General features: G+C 36.7%; 1 protein-coding gene across 6 annotated transcripts in view; it reads right to left on the reverse strand.

Moving 5' to 3' along the window:
* The window catches only part of LOC145977957 (nucleoporin p58/p45-like), a 99,988-nt gene that overhangs the window by 72,727 nt on the left and 11,891 nt on the right, over positions 1-15,370 (reverse strand). For all 6 annotated transcript variants that reach the window (XM_083110312.1, XM_083110304.1, XM_083110319.1 and 3 more), the window contains exons 2-3: positions 4,050-4,288; positions 1,142-1,225 (exon numbers count right to left, since the gene is read on the reverse strand). In XM_083110312.1, the coding sequence (XP_082966438.1) occupies positions 1,142-1,225; positions 4,050-4,288 (323 nt within the window). The remainder of the gene's footprint in view (positions 1-1,141; positions 1,226-4,049; positions 4,289-15,370) is intronic.

Consider the following 15,370-nt stretch of genomic DNA (forward strand, 5'->3'; position numbering starts at 1 on the left):
GTCAAAATGCACAAAATGCAAAATTTATGCAAATTTGGCGTATATATGGAGGGGGAAGGGAGAAAACCCCCAAAAATTATTTTAAAAAATTGTCACTTCGCCCAAAAAATGTCCTCGCACTTGGGCACAAAACGACACCTACGCATAACATTCACGGACGAAAAGCAAGAACGCAGCTGCTTGAAATTCTATTTTTAGACAATGCAGGGTAACCCCTGTTGCAACTTGTGCTAAAAAAACAAAGGTTTCCTTCAGCATGCTTCGAAATTCCATTCTCACAACGCAGATTCAACAACCAGTCTTCCCCCTCCCTCACCCCCACACCCTGCTTGCGCCCTCAAGCATTTTGACATCGGATACTGATAAACAAGTTTCCTTCGAATGCAGTTAACAGGCAGGAGTGAAAAGCATTGCTTTAGAACAACAAAGCCCGCCTTCCTTTGTCGGCAAAAATTTTCCCTTGAAAAGAGACGCAAAAGAGAAGTAAGTCCCCTTTCCCGCCTTTTCACCTCCATTTTCATGAAGAAAACAAAAGGTGCAAGAAACATTTCTGTTAAATACATGTGTTAGGAACAATATAAAAAAAAATCGAAATTCTAGCCAAAAATAGAAAAGTTATAACGTAAAAACTACGACCTTGACACAGCGTCTCGATCGAGATGCTTGGGACCGTGAGGGTTACATTTGGGTATCTCGATCGAGACGCTTGGGAAACTAAAAGTTAAATGGAAGGACAGTATCCAGAAACACGCAGACTCCATCCTTCACATCAGAAATTGGAGAAGAGGAGCCAAAGAGAGAGAGAGAGTTCTGGAGGAGGAAAGTTGGGGAGGCCATGGGCCGAAAATGAGCCGAAGCACCATAGGTAAGGTAAGATATAGAGACCTATGGAGTAACATCAAGCTGTGAACACTGGAAAGTAAGCAAAAATGAATGATCAAAGTGAACATAAGTTGATCACAGTACTTGTTTGTCTTCGACCTATCTCATCAAAATTTTAATACAAGTTACTAATCATCACACAGGATAAGTATATTAAAAACCAACATATCACCAATGAAAGATATTTACAAAAAAAATAGTTCACATCCCGGACACACACAATGCCATTTAATATCTATTTATTTTTAATAATTCCTACCTGCCACAAGAGTGCCTGTTGAGGATGGTGCAAAACCTCCAAAAGTTGGTGCTGCAGATGAAGTTGTGGCGGCACCAAAAGAACCTGTAAATAAATAAAATAGTGGCAAGTTCAGGTTTGCCGACATATTTTTGTAACCGATAATTACATTTTTTCCCTACTTGAAGGAACAGTATCATATATTTGTGTTTAAGTAGGAAAATATCGTACATATTCCCACCTATAAAACACAGAGGCTAATTATAACACCATTAAGCCTTGTTTCCATGATTATGAAAAAACTAAATGCTGACCAAGGCAGTAATTTTATTTCATTAAAAACATAAACTAACGTAACGTTTCAACCTTCTAGCAAGGTCTTCTTCAGACTCTGTATCAAGTACAAAAGTAACCTGATACAACAAAAGGGCAATTTATATACACAAACATTACTCCCTCCAGACTATTTAGAAAGTTGTTTGGAACTTTCTAGCAGATGACTTTCACTTGCCAACTTTACTTTCACCTAAAAGCCTAAACACAATTACTTCCATATAGAATGTGGTTGGACTTTTTAATCTCATGCTCTTTTCCCTTCATTTTTCTTCCTTCTCCTCTCCTCTTTTTCTCTTGTCTCTTGAGAGGAGAAGGAAGAAAAATGAAGGGAAAAGAGCATGAGATTAAAAAGTCCAACCACATTCTATATGGAAGTAATTGTGTTTAGCCTTTTAGGTGAAAGTAAAGTTGGCAAGTGAAAGTCATCTGCTAGAAAGTTCCAAACAACTTTCTAAATAGTCTGGAGGGAGTAATGTTTGTGTATATAAATTGCCCTTTTGTTGTATCAGGTTACTTTTGTACTTGATACAGAGTCTGAAGAAGACCTTGCTAGAAGGTTGAAACGTTACGTTAGTTTATGTTTTTAATAAAATAAAATTACTGCCTTGGTCAGTATTTAGTTTTTTCACAGAGGCTAGTGTAAAAAACAGTGCAATATGAAGAAAAAAAAGTTTTACCAACATTTTCACATTAAGAAGAAGCTAAATTGAAGTAAAAGTAAAACATATTTGAAGGTGTCTAGCTCTATCTGCAATCATAAGGAATGCCAAGTGCACAGTGTGTTTGGCTCAAAAATTAAAAAGGAAAGGTTCTAGGTTCAAATTCCACACAGAGATGGGTATTTGGTGTTGGCTGTCATCTATTTCATCTATACATCACCCATCCTCATTCTTGTGACTAGCCTGAGGAGGCTGAAAAGCAAACATGATCACTGTACAAATTCACATTTCATTCTAATACCATGCACTTGATTGTTCAAAGAAAAATCTTATTGCATGCACAGTGGTTACTCCATTGAGCTTAACTTGTAAGGATGCACATATGGGTTAAAATTACCCAGTCAAGTTTAAAATATATTTTTTGATCACTTCCGATGAATTTCTGCCTCAGGCCCATAGGTAAATATCAGCCAATGCATGCTCATACGTTTCAGTTTGGCATTTCAACATGTTCTTCTCTTCTTATTTTTATCAATTGTGATTCAATGCAAAATTAATACAAATTTCAAAATTCGATTAATCAATGAAGGTGTTACTACTTACACGCTTCAAAACAAATAACATATGTACATAAGAAGTAATTTTTGATCTCGGTATACTTTACACCATGCACGTCATTACGATATGGCAGAGAGCACTTGTCTCACCATCTTTTTTTTTCTTTCTAAACTTTAACTTCGCGTAATGAAATATAAATGTTCAAACTCAATACAATTATATTCATCAATGACAGTGTTATTATACACATGCTTTTAAAGAAATAAAATTAGAACTTAAGAAGTAATTTTGCTTGTGGGTATTTTTTACTCAGTGTATGTTCTTATAGCAGAAAGCACGTGTCCTGCCAGATTAAGAATACATTGTGAGGCTTATGATGTCAGTATTGACGGATGTTGCACAGCAGAGGAGGGAATCTCTGCTGATATGTATGGGCACAGGCACATGCGTGCACACACACAAAAACTTAAAAAACGTAGAAAGACAAAGTGCACATGAGACATTTGCAGCAACCTATCCTAATTTTAGCCTAGGCTATTTATTACCTTCTCTAGGATAATATAGCAATTCATAACCAGGGGCTACGATACAAAAGTACAAGCAAACAAAATTCCACGTTTAGAGCAAATAATTAATTCCCTTTCATTTCGAAAAAAAAAAAATCAGTGATATATGTCAAATCCCATTCATTCATTTTGTGAAACTAATTCATTTTCCCACAGAAATACGAACTTTACCTATGCAATACTTAAACCATATTTACTGCACAAACCGTGAACAGTGAAACTTAATTTAATCATACTTTTCATAATTGGGAAATGAGAGATGTGGTAGTAGATTACCATACTTCTTTTGTACTTTAAAAGGTAAAGGTAAAGTGCTCCCCTGTGCATAGCACCATGCCATGAACGTATATGTGGGGTGTGGGGGTAACGTCCCACACTTTCTTGATCCGGTCGTGAGTGGGGGTGATGTGATCAGCATCACGCCCCTGACCGCCTTTACCCCCCAGGGTTTCCTCCAGGTACCCATGTCATTCGACGCTGGGTGGGTGCCAGGGCTGCTTCCATCGTTAGAAAAGTTCCCGGATTTGAACCTACCGGGGATCGAACCCGGGACCTTTAGCATGGTAGTCAGACGCATTACCGACTGAGCCACCGTGGCCACTTATGTACTTTATGGTGAGATAATTAAATACTGTAGTTTGACAACCTACATTCCAATTAAATCTACCTATAAGTGGAATTGTGACATTTTGACTTCTCATGTTGCATATATCAGGCAAACCTTAGCACATACATTAACTTTCGTGTAATGGAACACTCATATAATTTCTCCTTTGAAAAACATTTATTAAAATACTATACTTTTATCACCTAAACTAAATCCTGTAGACTGGGTGTTTGCAGGATTTGAAATAGTAAGACTGCCTGTGGTAGGGTTAACTCCAAAGGTCATTCCACCAAATGCAGGATTACTCGAGGCTGTAGTTTGAGCTCCCAACCCAAATCCAAAGCCCGCTCCAGTTGAAGTCGTAGCTGTGGTTGTTCCACCTAAGCCAAGAGTTGGTGCCACTGTTCCTAAACCAAACCCTGGTACAGTTGTGGTGGCTGGTCTGAAGAAGAAAAAGTGAGTTTGGTACAATAAATGCCACAAAATTTGCTGTTTAAAAAGAATGAATTCACACCCTGAACTTCACTTGCATTAAGCATACCAGATTCCCTGCTATTTTTAGAACACTATTTTGACATTTTTAACAAGATAAATTGTTGATTACATAGGTACCAGTAATCAGGAAAGAGACAAACAATAATATGAACAAATATAAGAAAAGGCAGACTCTCATTACCATGTTATAATCACCAATAATTTTTAGGTTAATTTGCATAACATAATTTTTTTCCACCCAAATATGATATATATACACCGGATGGTCCATTTATAATGATAGTATGGAATATCACATGCAGAATGCATCCAATCGAAAAATTGCACAGAAAAAAAGTGGAGAAGGTAAGTCAATGGCACAAAGAATGAAGAATTCTTTGCACACAAGCAGAACTTCCTTAATGAAAAGAATCAACATTGTGGTTCGAAGAAATAATTCTCTATGGACAATGAGATGTTTGCGAGCAGCCGGTCGACACATTGTTTACACGGACGAAATTTGGGCGAATTCCGGCCATACCAAATCAAAGATGTGGCTCGAGGGCGACAAACCACTCCCTGTAAACATGCCTTTAGGGAAAGGTCAAAGGGTCATCGTCGTTCATGAAGGGTCTTTGTTAGGCTTTGTCACAAATGCTTTACTCGTGTTTAGATGCAGATCCACCAAAGATTACCACGAGCAAATGGACAGCAACAGGTATAAAAAGTGATTCACGGATCAGCTACTTCCCAACATTCCTCCAAACTCCGTAATAGTAATTGATAATGCTCCATATCATTCAAGAGAAATTAATAAAGCACCCACATCAAAATCGAGCAAGCGCAAACTTCAGTTATGGCTACAGGAACACAACATTTTTCATGATGCTGATATGACGAAACTGCAACTTTATACACTCGTGTGTGAAAACAAACCCAATTTCAAGCAAATACGAAATCGACACGTTGACACAAGTGAATGGCCATACAGTGCGATTGCCACCATATCATTGTGATTTTAATGAAATAGAACTTATATGGTCTCAAGTCAAGGGATACATTGCCAAACATAAGACCCAGTTTAAACTTTCGGCCATAGAATCATTGTTAGAAACAACAGTAAATAAAATATCAAAGGAGAATTGGAGCAAAGCTTGCGCACATGTTCAGGAAACCGAAGAATTTTAATTCACGAGACCAACTAATGGATGATATTATTGATAATTTGTTATCGATCTAAACACGGACGACGATGACGATAGCAACGATGAAGATGATGAAGAACGAAGTGAGGACAAAGATCTCTGAGTGCAACCTCCTTTCTAAATTAAGGTATGAAAGTTTATTAGTTTTGTTGCTTTTTCCATTCTTCGTTCTAATTATTCTTATTTGCATGTTGTGTATATTTGTGCATTTCTTCGTATGTTATTTGCAGCCGTGCATATTTGAACATTTCCACGTATTTAATTTGCAACCATGTATATTTGTACATTTCCGTGTATATTACTCGCCGACTGGCTTCGGCTTTCCCCAGCATGGCGCTCATGTGGTCTGCAGCGGCAACGCCGCGTGGTTTCTGCTAGAAAAGCCAGCCATCAGAAATCGCGGGAAGTGGGACAGGTTGTAACAAACGCGGTATAGCAAGGTATTGTTGTACAGACAATGCGGTATGAGGCCAAGCATTATCATGTAACAAAAACCATTGGCCAGAATCCTGTTTCTGAGTCGACCAAGCACTTCCTTGTAATACCACTGATTGATTGGTTGGTTTTCAGGGACAAATTCATGGTGGATCAGTTGTTGGGAATCAAAAAATTCGATCAGCAGCACCCTTGCATTCATTCCTTGATGTTGAAGGGTGTCCTGATCTTGGTTCATCCTCAACACTTTCACGTCCACCTTTGAAATGATTGTACCAGTCATACACCTGGGTTCTTGATAATGCTGCATCCCCATACACTGCCAGTATCATCTGAAACATTTTACCCAATTTGTAACAAAATTTTATGCTGTAACCTTGGTTCCATCTTGGTGCACGTATTTTGTACGCCGCCTGCACGCGACCTGCATCTAATGCACCCTTGCCCCGATACCGACTGTCTGTAACATGTTGAAACATGCACTGATGGGAAGTTTAGATATAGCTCTTGGCAGTGTTGCCAGAATACGGTACTTTTTTTTTTTTTTTTTTTGGACAGTTCGGTTTCTTTATGGGCAGACCTTGTAAGTACATATGAGGGTTAAGTCATAAGTCATGGTAACTATTGTTTACAGGGAACAATATGAAAAATCTAAGATATACGTTTTAAAGTGTATGCATTTCTGCCGTGGGAAACTGCTATTTTAACGTACGAACGTTGCTCCTGCTTCATGACCTCCATTTCCGAACGCTGTCACTCACCGACTGAACTTGGGTGCCTGCTTACTACCCCACCGTTGTTCGCATACACCATCTGGTGGCTTCTTTTGAAAGTACATTACATACACTTTCAAACGTATATCTTAGATATTTTGTGTTGTCCCCTGTTCGCGAGAAAAAAAAATAGTTGCCATGACTATGATTTAACCCACGTAAATAAAGTTCAAAACTTAGAAAGGTATTTATGAGTAAAATCGTTAGGATTGGTGCATCGACATTGAAGGGAGAAAAAAAAAACTTTTACCCGGCTGCAGTCAAAATGGATAATGACTAGGGCTCGGAAGTTGAGGAAAAATCCTTTTTTTTTTCCTAGTGTCCAAAGACGATGCCCAACATAATATATGTTTATTTTGGGTCATTGTAGGCCAGAAAAAGGTGGGTTTTATTTGTCCTTTTTCGACGTTCTTTGGTCTTAACGACTTTCTTTTTGCAACTTCACCTTCTTTCGACCAGGTTTTTACTGACCATTCTAAATTCGAATCATCATCAGTTCATCACCTCTTAAACATCCCTTCTGTAGTAAAATAAATAAATAAATATATTTGAACCATCCCTGAAACGAGAGAAAAACATTTTTGGATGTCTGAAGCAGGTACGGTACAAGGTCCTTTAAAGGTAACTTGTCTGGAAGGTCACGCTGTAAGTGGCAACTTTATCTTGTTTTGAAGCTTTCAGCACGGTGTATACGACCAGACAGCATGCCCCTGCAAAGATCTCAAGTCAGATAAGGAGGTGCCCTGCATATTCATTATATATGTAATTAGAACTGAAGTTATTAATTAATTTGGATCACATTTATACATCCTTTTTTCCATTTTTAGGTCCTTTTTTTGATATTTTTAGGTCTTTTTATAGGTTCTTTTTGGCAATTTTAAGGTCTTCAACTTCCAAGCCCTAATAATGACTTACTCCATAACCTATTTTAGTGGGCACTAAGTCAAATTATACATGATTCACTTGAAAGCCAGAATACAAATAATTATGAGAAATACATAAAAATTCATATATCTACATATTGGTGTGATTTCATAAAGATTTGCTCCTCTTGTGATTCTGTGAAAGTAATTTCTGTTATGATGCAAAATATTTTACCAGTTATTTGTAGGGGACACTTATGTACCCCAACCAAATAATTAATTTGGGTAACAGTTCCAAATGTTTAATCATTCTTTCAAAGTTTCATAGGAGACAGATAAAGTACTGCAGAACTGTAGAAATGATTGTTACAGTAAATGTAAACCTTGGTGAAAGTAATTACCACTGTTTGGAGTTCTGAGAAGTGCAATTTCTAAAAAAAAACAACTTATAGAAGCATGTGCACTTCCCACCAACAAGGCACTTTTTTGTTCATATAAGAAAGAGATAGTACCGCAGAATAGTGATATGATTGTTGAAGTAAATTTGAAGCTTTCTAAAAGTAATTAGCACTGTTTGCAGTTCTAAAAAGTTATATTTATCGGCAAAAATGTAAATATCCCAGCTTTCCAGTAAAAATGCATTTCAGACCAGCACCAACATGATGAGATGATATTGATTATTATGCAATATATTATTGCAATACTAAGAGCCCTAAACCTGGCTAACCTAAACACAAAAGTATTTAGGAGACACTATTTCAATTTGAATCATTTATTAAAAGTGAGGTTCAGCCTGTGGCTGTTCTGCCACCTAACCCCAAATACTAAGAGCCCTAAACCTGACTTGCCTAACCTAACTAAGAAATTCCTTCGCACCACACACATGCAACCTAAATGACAGCAGCAGCCCATAACAAAGACGACAGTAAACGAATGGTTGGTGTCTAGAGAAGAATCACATAGGAGCATATAGAAGTGAAAAACCATCCTCAAGCAAACACGGGGGCCTCCCCAATGACACAATGGTAGAGTCATCGCCTTGCAATCAAGGTGTACCGGGTTTGATTCTCAGTAGAGGCACATAGTGGTTCGGATCCCACGTTAAACTGTAGGTCCAGTCCCGATAAGCCTTACTGTGCATAAAGTGGACTTAAAACACCAATTCAATCAATCAAGCAAGCAAGCAAATGTAAGTAATTGCTAAAACTCCAAAGTATGTGTTAACAGACATAAATAGAAATTGAACCATGAAAAAAATGCCTATGTACCATGATGAAACCGGAATAAAACAATCGGAACTTGAGCCTTAATTTGAGCAAGTAATGCCAGAACAAAACAGATAAATAAAATTACAACTAGAAATAGTACATGTAGAAAAGTAACTAATATACTAACATTTCAAAATGCAAAAACTTAATTTGGATGTTATAAATATATTTTGTTTTGTGAAAAGTTGGGTTGCCTACTCAAGTTACTGTTGTATGAAGTTTTCTTCTTTTTACATGAAAAACATACGGACATGAGAAAACCGAAGCAACTTACTCAAAACTTATAAATAGTAAATGTCATAAGCATACAGGTGTAGAATTACAATTTGACCCACCTAACCTACTCACATCAGCATCTAAGAACAAAATGAAAAGACTCTTCTGCAGGAAGTCAGCAGAAAACTAGTATGTATAGAATTTGATTCACATTGAAAATATATTATACAATAATAATGGAATTACATAGTCAGAACTTGAGACTATTCTAGATATAACAAATAATGTATTTTGTGAAAATACAATTAAAAGCAAATCCTTTGTTTGGAGTTCAAAGTACGAGGTGTGGCTAGAAAAACAATGGATTGATGTTGCTGTCAACAAATGGCAAGCTCCTTAAAAGGTGCATGAGTGTATAACATGATATCCTGCCTATCGACTGTGAGATTGCCAAGCGTGCGCGATGTTCAGTTCCGCTGTAGTTTGTGGACAAAGTGAATCGTACATCTGTGCTCCATCGGAAAAATGTTAAGAGTGTAAGTGGAACAGCGTATCAATGTGGTTTCTTACGAAACTAGAAAATCCACCACAGAAACTTATGGTTTGTTGAAGGAAGTGTACGGAGATGAGTGTTTATCACGCATGCAAGTGTTTGAGTAGTTTAAAGAGGGACGAGGGAGGGGGAGGGACGAGAAGTGACCGTGAACGACTTGCATCCTGGATGGTCTTGCACGTCAAAAATAGAATCAAACATTGTAAATTTCGGTGAAATGATTCGAAAAGATAGTCGCTTGAGTATTCGAGTTATTGCTGAATTCACAGGAATTTACAAAGAAAGGTTTGTCAGATTTTACACGAAAGTTTCAACAAGAACAAATTGTGTTTGAAATTGGTGCCACGAAACCTGTCAGTGGAACAAAAGGACACTCGAGTGAACATTTGTGGTGACATTTTTACAAACATTGAAACAGACCCTACGTTCTTAGTGATCACGTGACAAATCGTGGCTTTTCACCTACGATCCTGAAACCAAGCACTAATCAATGCATTGGAAGAGCCCAAGTTAGCCACGACAAAAGAAAGCTCGAATGAGCAAATCAAAATTCAAAGCCATGATGATATTTTTCAGACATCTGTGGGATTTTGTACGTTAATTGGATATCCAAAGGTCAAACTGTCTAACTAACTAACTCTCTAGCCTTCTTAAACCCGAAGGTTCATGGCTGCAGCAACACAGGCATTCCATCTTTCCCTATCTTGAGCAAGTTCTATATACTCTTTTCCATTCCTACCAATTTCCCTTAGGTCCATCTCAACGTTGTCCCTCCATCTTCGTCTTGGCCTTCCTACAGGTCTCTTGCCATCAGGTTTCCCAACAAGAATCCTGTAAACTCCTCTTTCCTCTCCCATTCGTGCCACATGGCCTGCCCACCTAAGTCTTCTTGATTTAATTATTCTAATAATATCTGGACATGAATACAAATTATGTAGTTCTAAATTATGTAACCTTCTCCACTCACCAGTCTCCTCATCCCTTTTAGGTCCAAATATTTTCCTAAGGATCTTATTTTCAAATACTCTTAATTTATGTTCCTCTTTCAATGTAAGGGACCAAGTTTCACATCCATATAATACTACAGGCAAAATTACTGTTTTGTATATTCTAACTTTTAGTTTCTTAGATATTAAACGAGAAGACAAAAGTTTATGAAGAGAGAAGTAACATGCATTTCCTGAATTAAGCCTACTTTTTATTTCCTCTTTAATATAATTTTCATTTGTTAATATTACTCCTAAGTATTTGAATTTGGAAACTGGTTCAAACAAGTTGTTATCAATAATTAGATTTTGATTATTACCTAACACTTGGTTTCGGCCTGTAAGCATATATTTAGTTTTCTCTTTGTTAACTTCCAAACCTATCTCTTTAGCAGTTTTGAAAAATATTTTAGCATTATTCTTAATTGTATTCACATCATCCCCCAGTAAGTCTACATCATCTGCATATGCTAACAACTGAGTCACACCATTTAATTTTAGTCCTTCTTTAGTTTCTTTTACCTTCCTAACAGCATATTCTAAGGCAAAATTAAAGAGCAATGGAGATAATGCATCTCCTTGTTTCAACCCATCATGAATTGTAAATTTGTCAGACATATTAATACCCACACGAAATTTACTTTCTGTTTCACTGGTGCATATTTTTATAATACTAACAAGCTTCTTAGGTATTCCAAACTCTACTAATATATTATATAATTTATCTCTTTTGACCGAATCATATGCTTTTTTGAAATCAATGAATAGCTGATGGACATTTTGATTATATTCCCACTTTTTTTCAAGTGTCTGTCTGATGTGAAAAATTTGATCTGTAGTTGATCTGTTACGTTTAAATCCACATTGATAATCACCTATAATTTCATTAGTATATGGGGTTAGTCTTGTTAAAAGAATGTTAGATAATATTTTATATGTTGTTGAGAGTAGAGAAATTCCACGGTAATTATTGCAGTTCATTTTATCACCTTTTTTAAACACAGGAACAATTATGGATTCTTTCCACTGTTGGGGGATTTCTTCTTTATTCCATATTAAACAAATTAATTTATGAATTTGACATATTAATGAATTTCCACCATATTTAATTAACTCAGCTGGTATTAAATCAATGCTAGGTGCTTTGTTATTCTTTAGCCTTTTAATAGCATCTTTAACTTCAGTCAAGTTAGGTTCTGGAACTAAAGGTTCTGCTGTGTGTACTTCATTTACTTCTGATTTATCTCCTACATGGACATTTAAAAGGTCATTAAAGTAGTTCTTCCATCTATTTAGAATATCGCTTGGGTCAGCTAGAAAATCACCGTCTTTATCTTTTATCAAGTTTACTTTAGGTTGCCACCCCTTTCTAAACTCATTTACACCTTTATATAAATCTGATATTTTTATTTTTGCTGTTTGTTTCAATTTCGTTAATTTTGCTTTTCAAGTAATCTCTTTTTTTACTTCTAAACGTGCGGTTAACTTCTCGCCTTATTCTATTATAATTGTTTAGATTTGTATCATCAGAGTTATTTAACCACCTAAGTCTAGCCTGATTTCTTATTTCTATTAGATTATGACATTCATTATCAAACCATGGCTTACTTTTTCTCGGTTTATGGTATCCTATACTTTCTTTAGCTGCTGATTCTATTGCATTACGTATGTGCTCCCAATTCTTATTTACGTTGTTTCATTTATATTTTCATCATCATTTAAATCCTGCAAAACATCAAATCTATTTGACAGTTTAATTTGGTAATCTTTCTTAATTCTTTCATCAGTAAACTTTCCTGTATCAAATTTTATAACTTTTAGATTTTGTTGCTTATGATTTATCACTGCGAGTCTTTCTCTTAATTTAGCAATTACTAAATAATGGTCACTGGCACAGTCAGCACCTCTATGTGTACGAACGTCAATTATACTAGTATGCCTTCTCTTATCAATGAGAATATGATCTATCTGATTATGAGTTTTACCATCTGGAGAAGACCACGTATATTTATGTATATCTTTATGTTTAAAAATGGTACTTTTCACAATTAAATTCTTTGAGATTGCAAAAGTAATCAATCTTATACCATTATCATTACTTAATTCATGAAGACTTTCTTTACCAATCGTGGGTTTAAATGTCTCTTCTTTGCCAATCTGTGCATTACAGTCACCTAACAGAATTTTCATATCATACTGAGAAAATTTATCAAAGACCTGTTCTAACTCTGTATAAAAATCATCTTTAGTATTATCATCTTTATCTTCCGTTGGTGCATGTATGTTTATTAAAATAATTTTACACCACCTACCCTGTAAAACTGTATATGATATCCTATCATTAATAAATTCTACTGTTTTAAGAGCCGAGATAATTATATTATTTATGAAAAAGCCTGTTCCAAAATTATGATTTTTAGTACCACCATAGAAAAAAGTATAATTTTTAGTTTTACAATTCCCTTCTCCTGGCGACCTAACTTCCTGGACAGCTACTACATCTAATTTATACTTAACTATCTCATTAACTGTACACTGAAATGCCCCAGGCCGGTAAAGGCTCAGAACATTCCAGGTGCCTAATTTAATATCCTTATTCCTAATGTAGATTTTATCCTTAGTCCAGGGACCTCCCAAAGTAGTCCCCACCCGGAGATCCAAACGGGGGACTATTTTACCTCCGGAATATTTTACCTTGGGAACATCCATGGCCTTATATTGCTGTTTCTTGACATGTCTTTTTACAGTGCAGAGTTGTCAGCTCTACGCCTAACCCCCGATATGAATGGAGGAACTACTACACAAGACAAACATAAACACATTAGACAGCACAATTACTACACAAGACGAACACAAACACATTAGACAGCACAACTACTACACAAGACATACACAAATACATCACAACTATAACAATATAAACACAAACACACCACAACTACTACACAATATAAACAAAAACAAACTACACACCATAACTACTACACAAGACAAACACAAACAAATTAGACAGCACAACTACTACGCAAGACAAAACAAACATACTAGACAGCACAACTACAACACAAGACACATGCATACACACCACCGATACTACACAAGAAAAACAGAAACACATTAGATAGTATAACTACTACACAAGATAAATGGTTTCTTCGAATTTCTGTAATAAATTTTTACTTAGATAATACTAGATTCTAGATGAAAGAAAGTCATAAATTTCTGCGGTGAGTTTCTAACCGCCCCCAAATTGTAGATGTCTGCACTGTACGATGATGGACTATTTGTGCCCATAATTGAAACCCCCTGCCAAGGAACTTCAACACGTGTGACAAAGGTCATCGGAATCATATCGAATTCTAATTAGAAAGAACAGTCACATAACCCAGGCAGAGCTTGCATTCAAGTGTGGCGTGCAATATTCACAGATCTAGAATACCAATTTTTTTTTATTTTTTTAATTTTTTTTTGCATACAGCTGCAGTAGCTCAGTTAATAGGGTGTCTTGACTACCATGTAAGAGACCAGAGTTCAACCCCTGGTTGGGGATGGGGAGAACCGTTTTTTTTTTCCACCTGTTCAAGCAGCTCCGGCACCCACCCAACATCGTATAAAGTGGGTACCTGGAGGAGATGTTGGGGGGGGGGGGTTAAAGGCAGCCAGGGGCATGGTGCTGATCAAGATCAGCCGTGATCAAGAAAGTGTAGGGTCCAACTCCACACCCCCTATACACCTTCATGGCATGGCATGGTGCTAAGCACAGGGGAGCACTTTACTTTATAATTTTTTGCATGTCATTTTCTTTTCCAAACAAAAAAAACTTCAAGGGGAGAAAGCAAGTTCATAGCGAACTTTTTTTCCAGCACACACACAAATGGAACATAGTCACCAGCTACTATCCTATTGTTGTCGAACTGAAATTTGTAACACTATTGGTTGCATTGCAAAGGTTCAAAAAGTGTGTTTTTAACAGCGAGGATGAGGTTAGGGTTACCTTACTCAAAACGTCAACCTCCCCCCCACAGTATATACAACCTAGACTGCATTTTGAGTTGTACGAGGCTCTGGTGTCTGACTGCAGTCAGAGTACGACACATGCATTACCTAATTCGATCAGCTGTTTCATTTTATTGCAATAAATATTTCGTTTTTTTTTTAAACATACTTCAGTTGAAAAAGCATGCATTTGGAATTGACAAGCAGACATTAGCACGTAATAAACAAACAGAACACAATCGAAAACACAACTTTCTCCAGTTTCTGTTGCCAGGTCGTATGCAAGGAGGAGAAAGTTCCACCTTACAAGGCAGAGGATAAAAATGCTTGGTGCAACCCACCGCCGCCTAAATCTCCCGCCTGTCGTTATCCAACACAGTCAATAGGAGCTGAATCGAATCTAATGTTGTTCAAGTGATTAATACCACCTCATAGACAACAAACTAAAGAAAGTCCACACGCCCCCTCCTCTCTCTAGGAATAAGTTGATATTGCATTCATTGAATTTATTTTGTTCATTACTTTGTCCGAAACATCAAGTTGACTGTCTCGTAGCATGATAAGTAAATGAGAGGTATTGGAATCCATTTAAATAACAGCATATATTGGATGCGTTCACTACATACTCGCAACATGCTACGTGTGTATTATCACAACATTGGGATATGCACGTTTTGTTGATTACAGATTACAAACTGTCAACCAACATTATTACATTACGGTGCTGACGACCCTTCGTGAGCAAGTAAGAAGAT

Source organism: Lepisma saccharinum, chromosome 1 (genome assembly GCF_977018435.1).
Source record: "Lepisma saccharinum chromosome 1, izLepSacc3.1, whole genome shotgun sequence".
In the NCBI taxonomy this organism is placed as follows: domain Eukaryota; kingdom Metazoa; phylum Arthropoda; class Insecta; order Zygentoma; family Lepismatidae; genus Lepisma; species Lepisma saccharinum.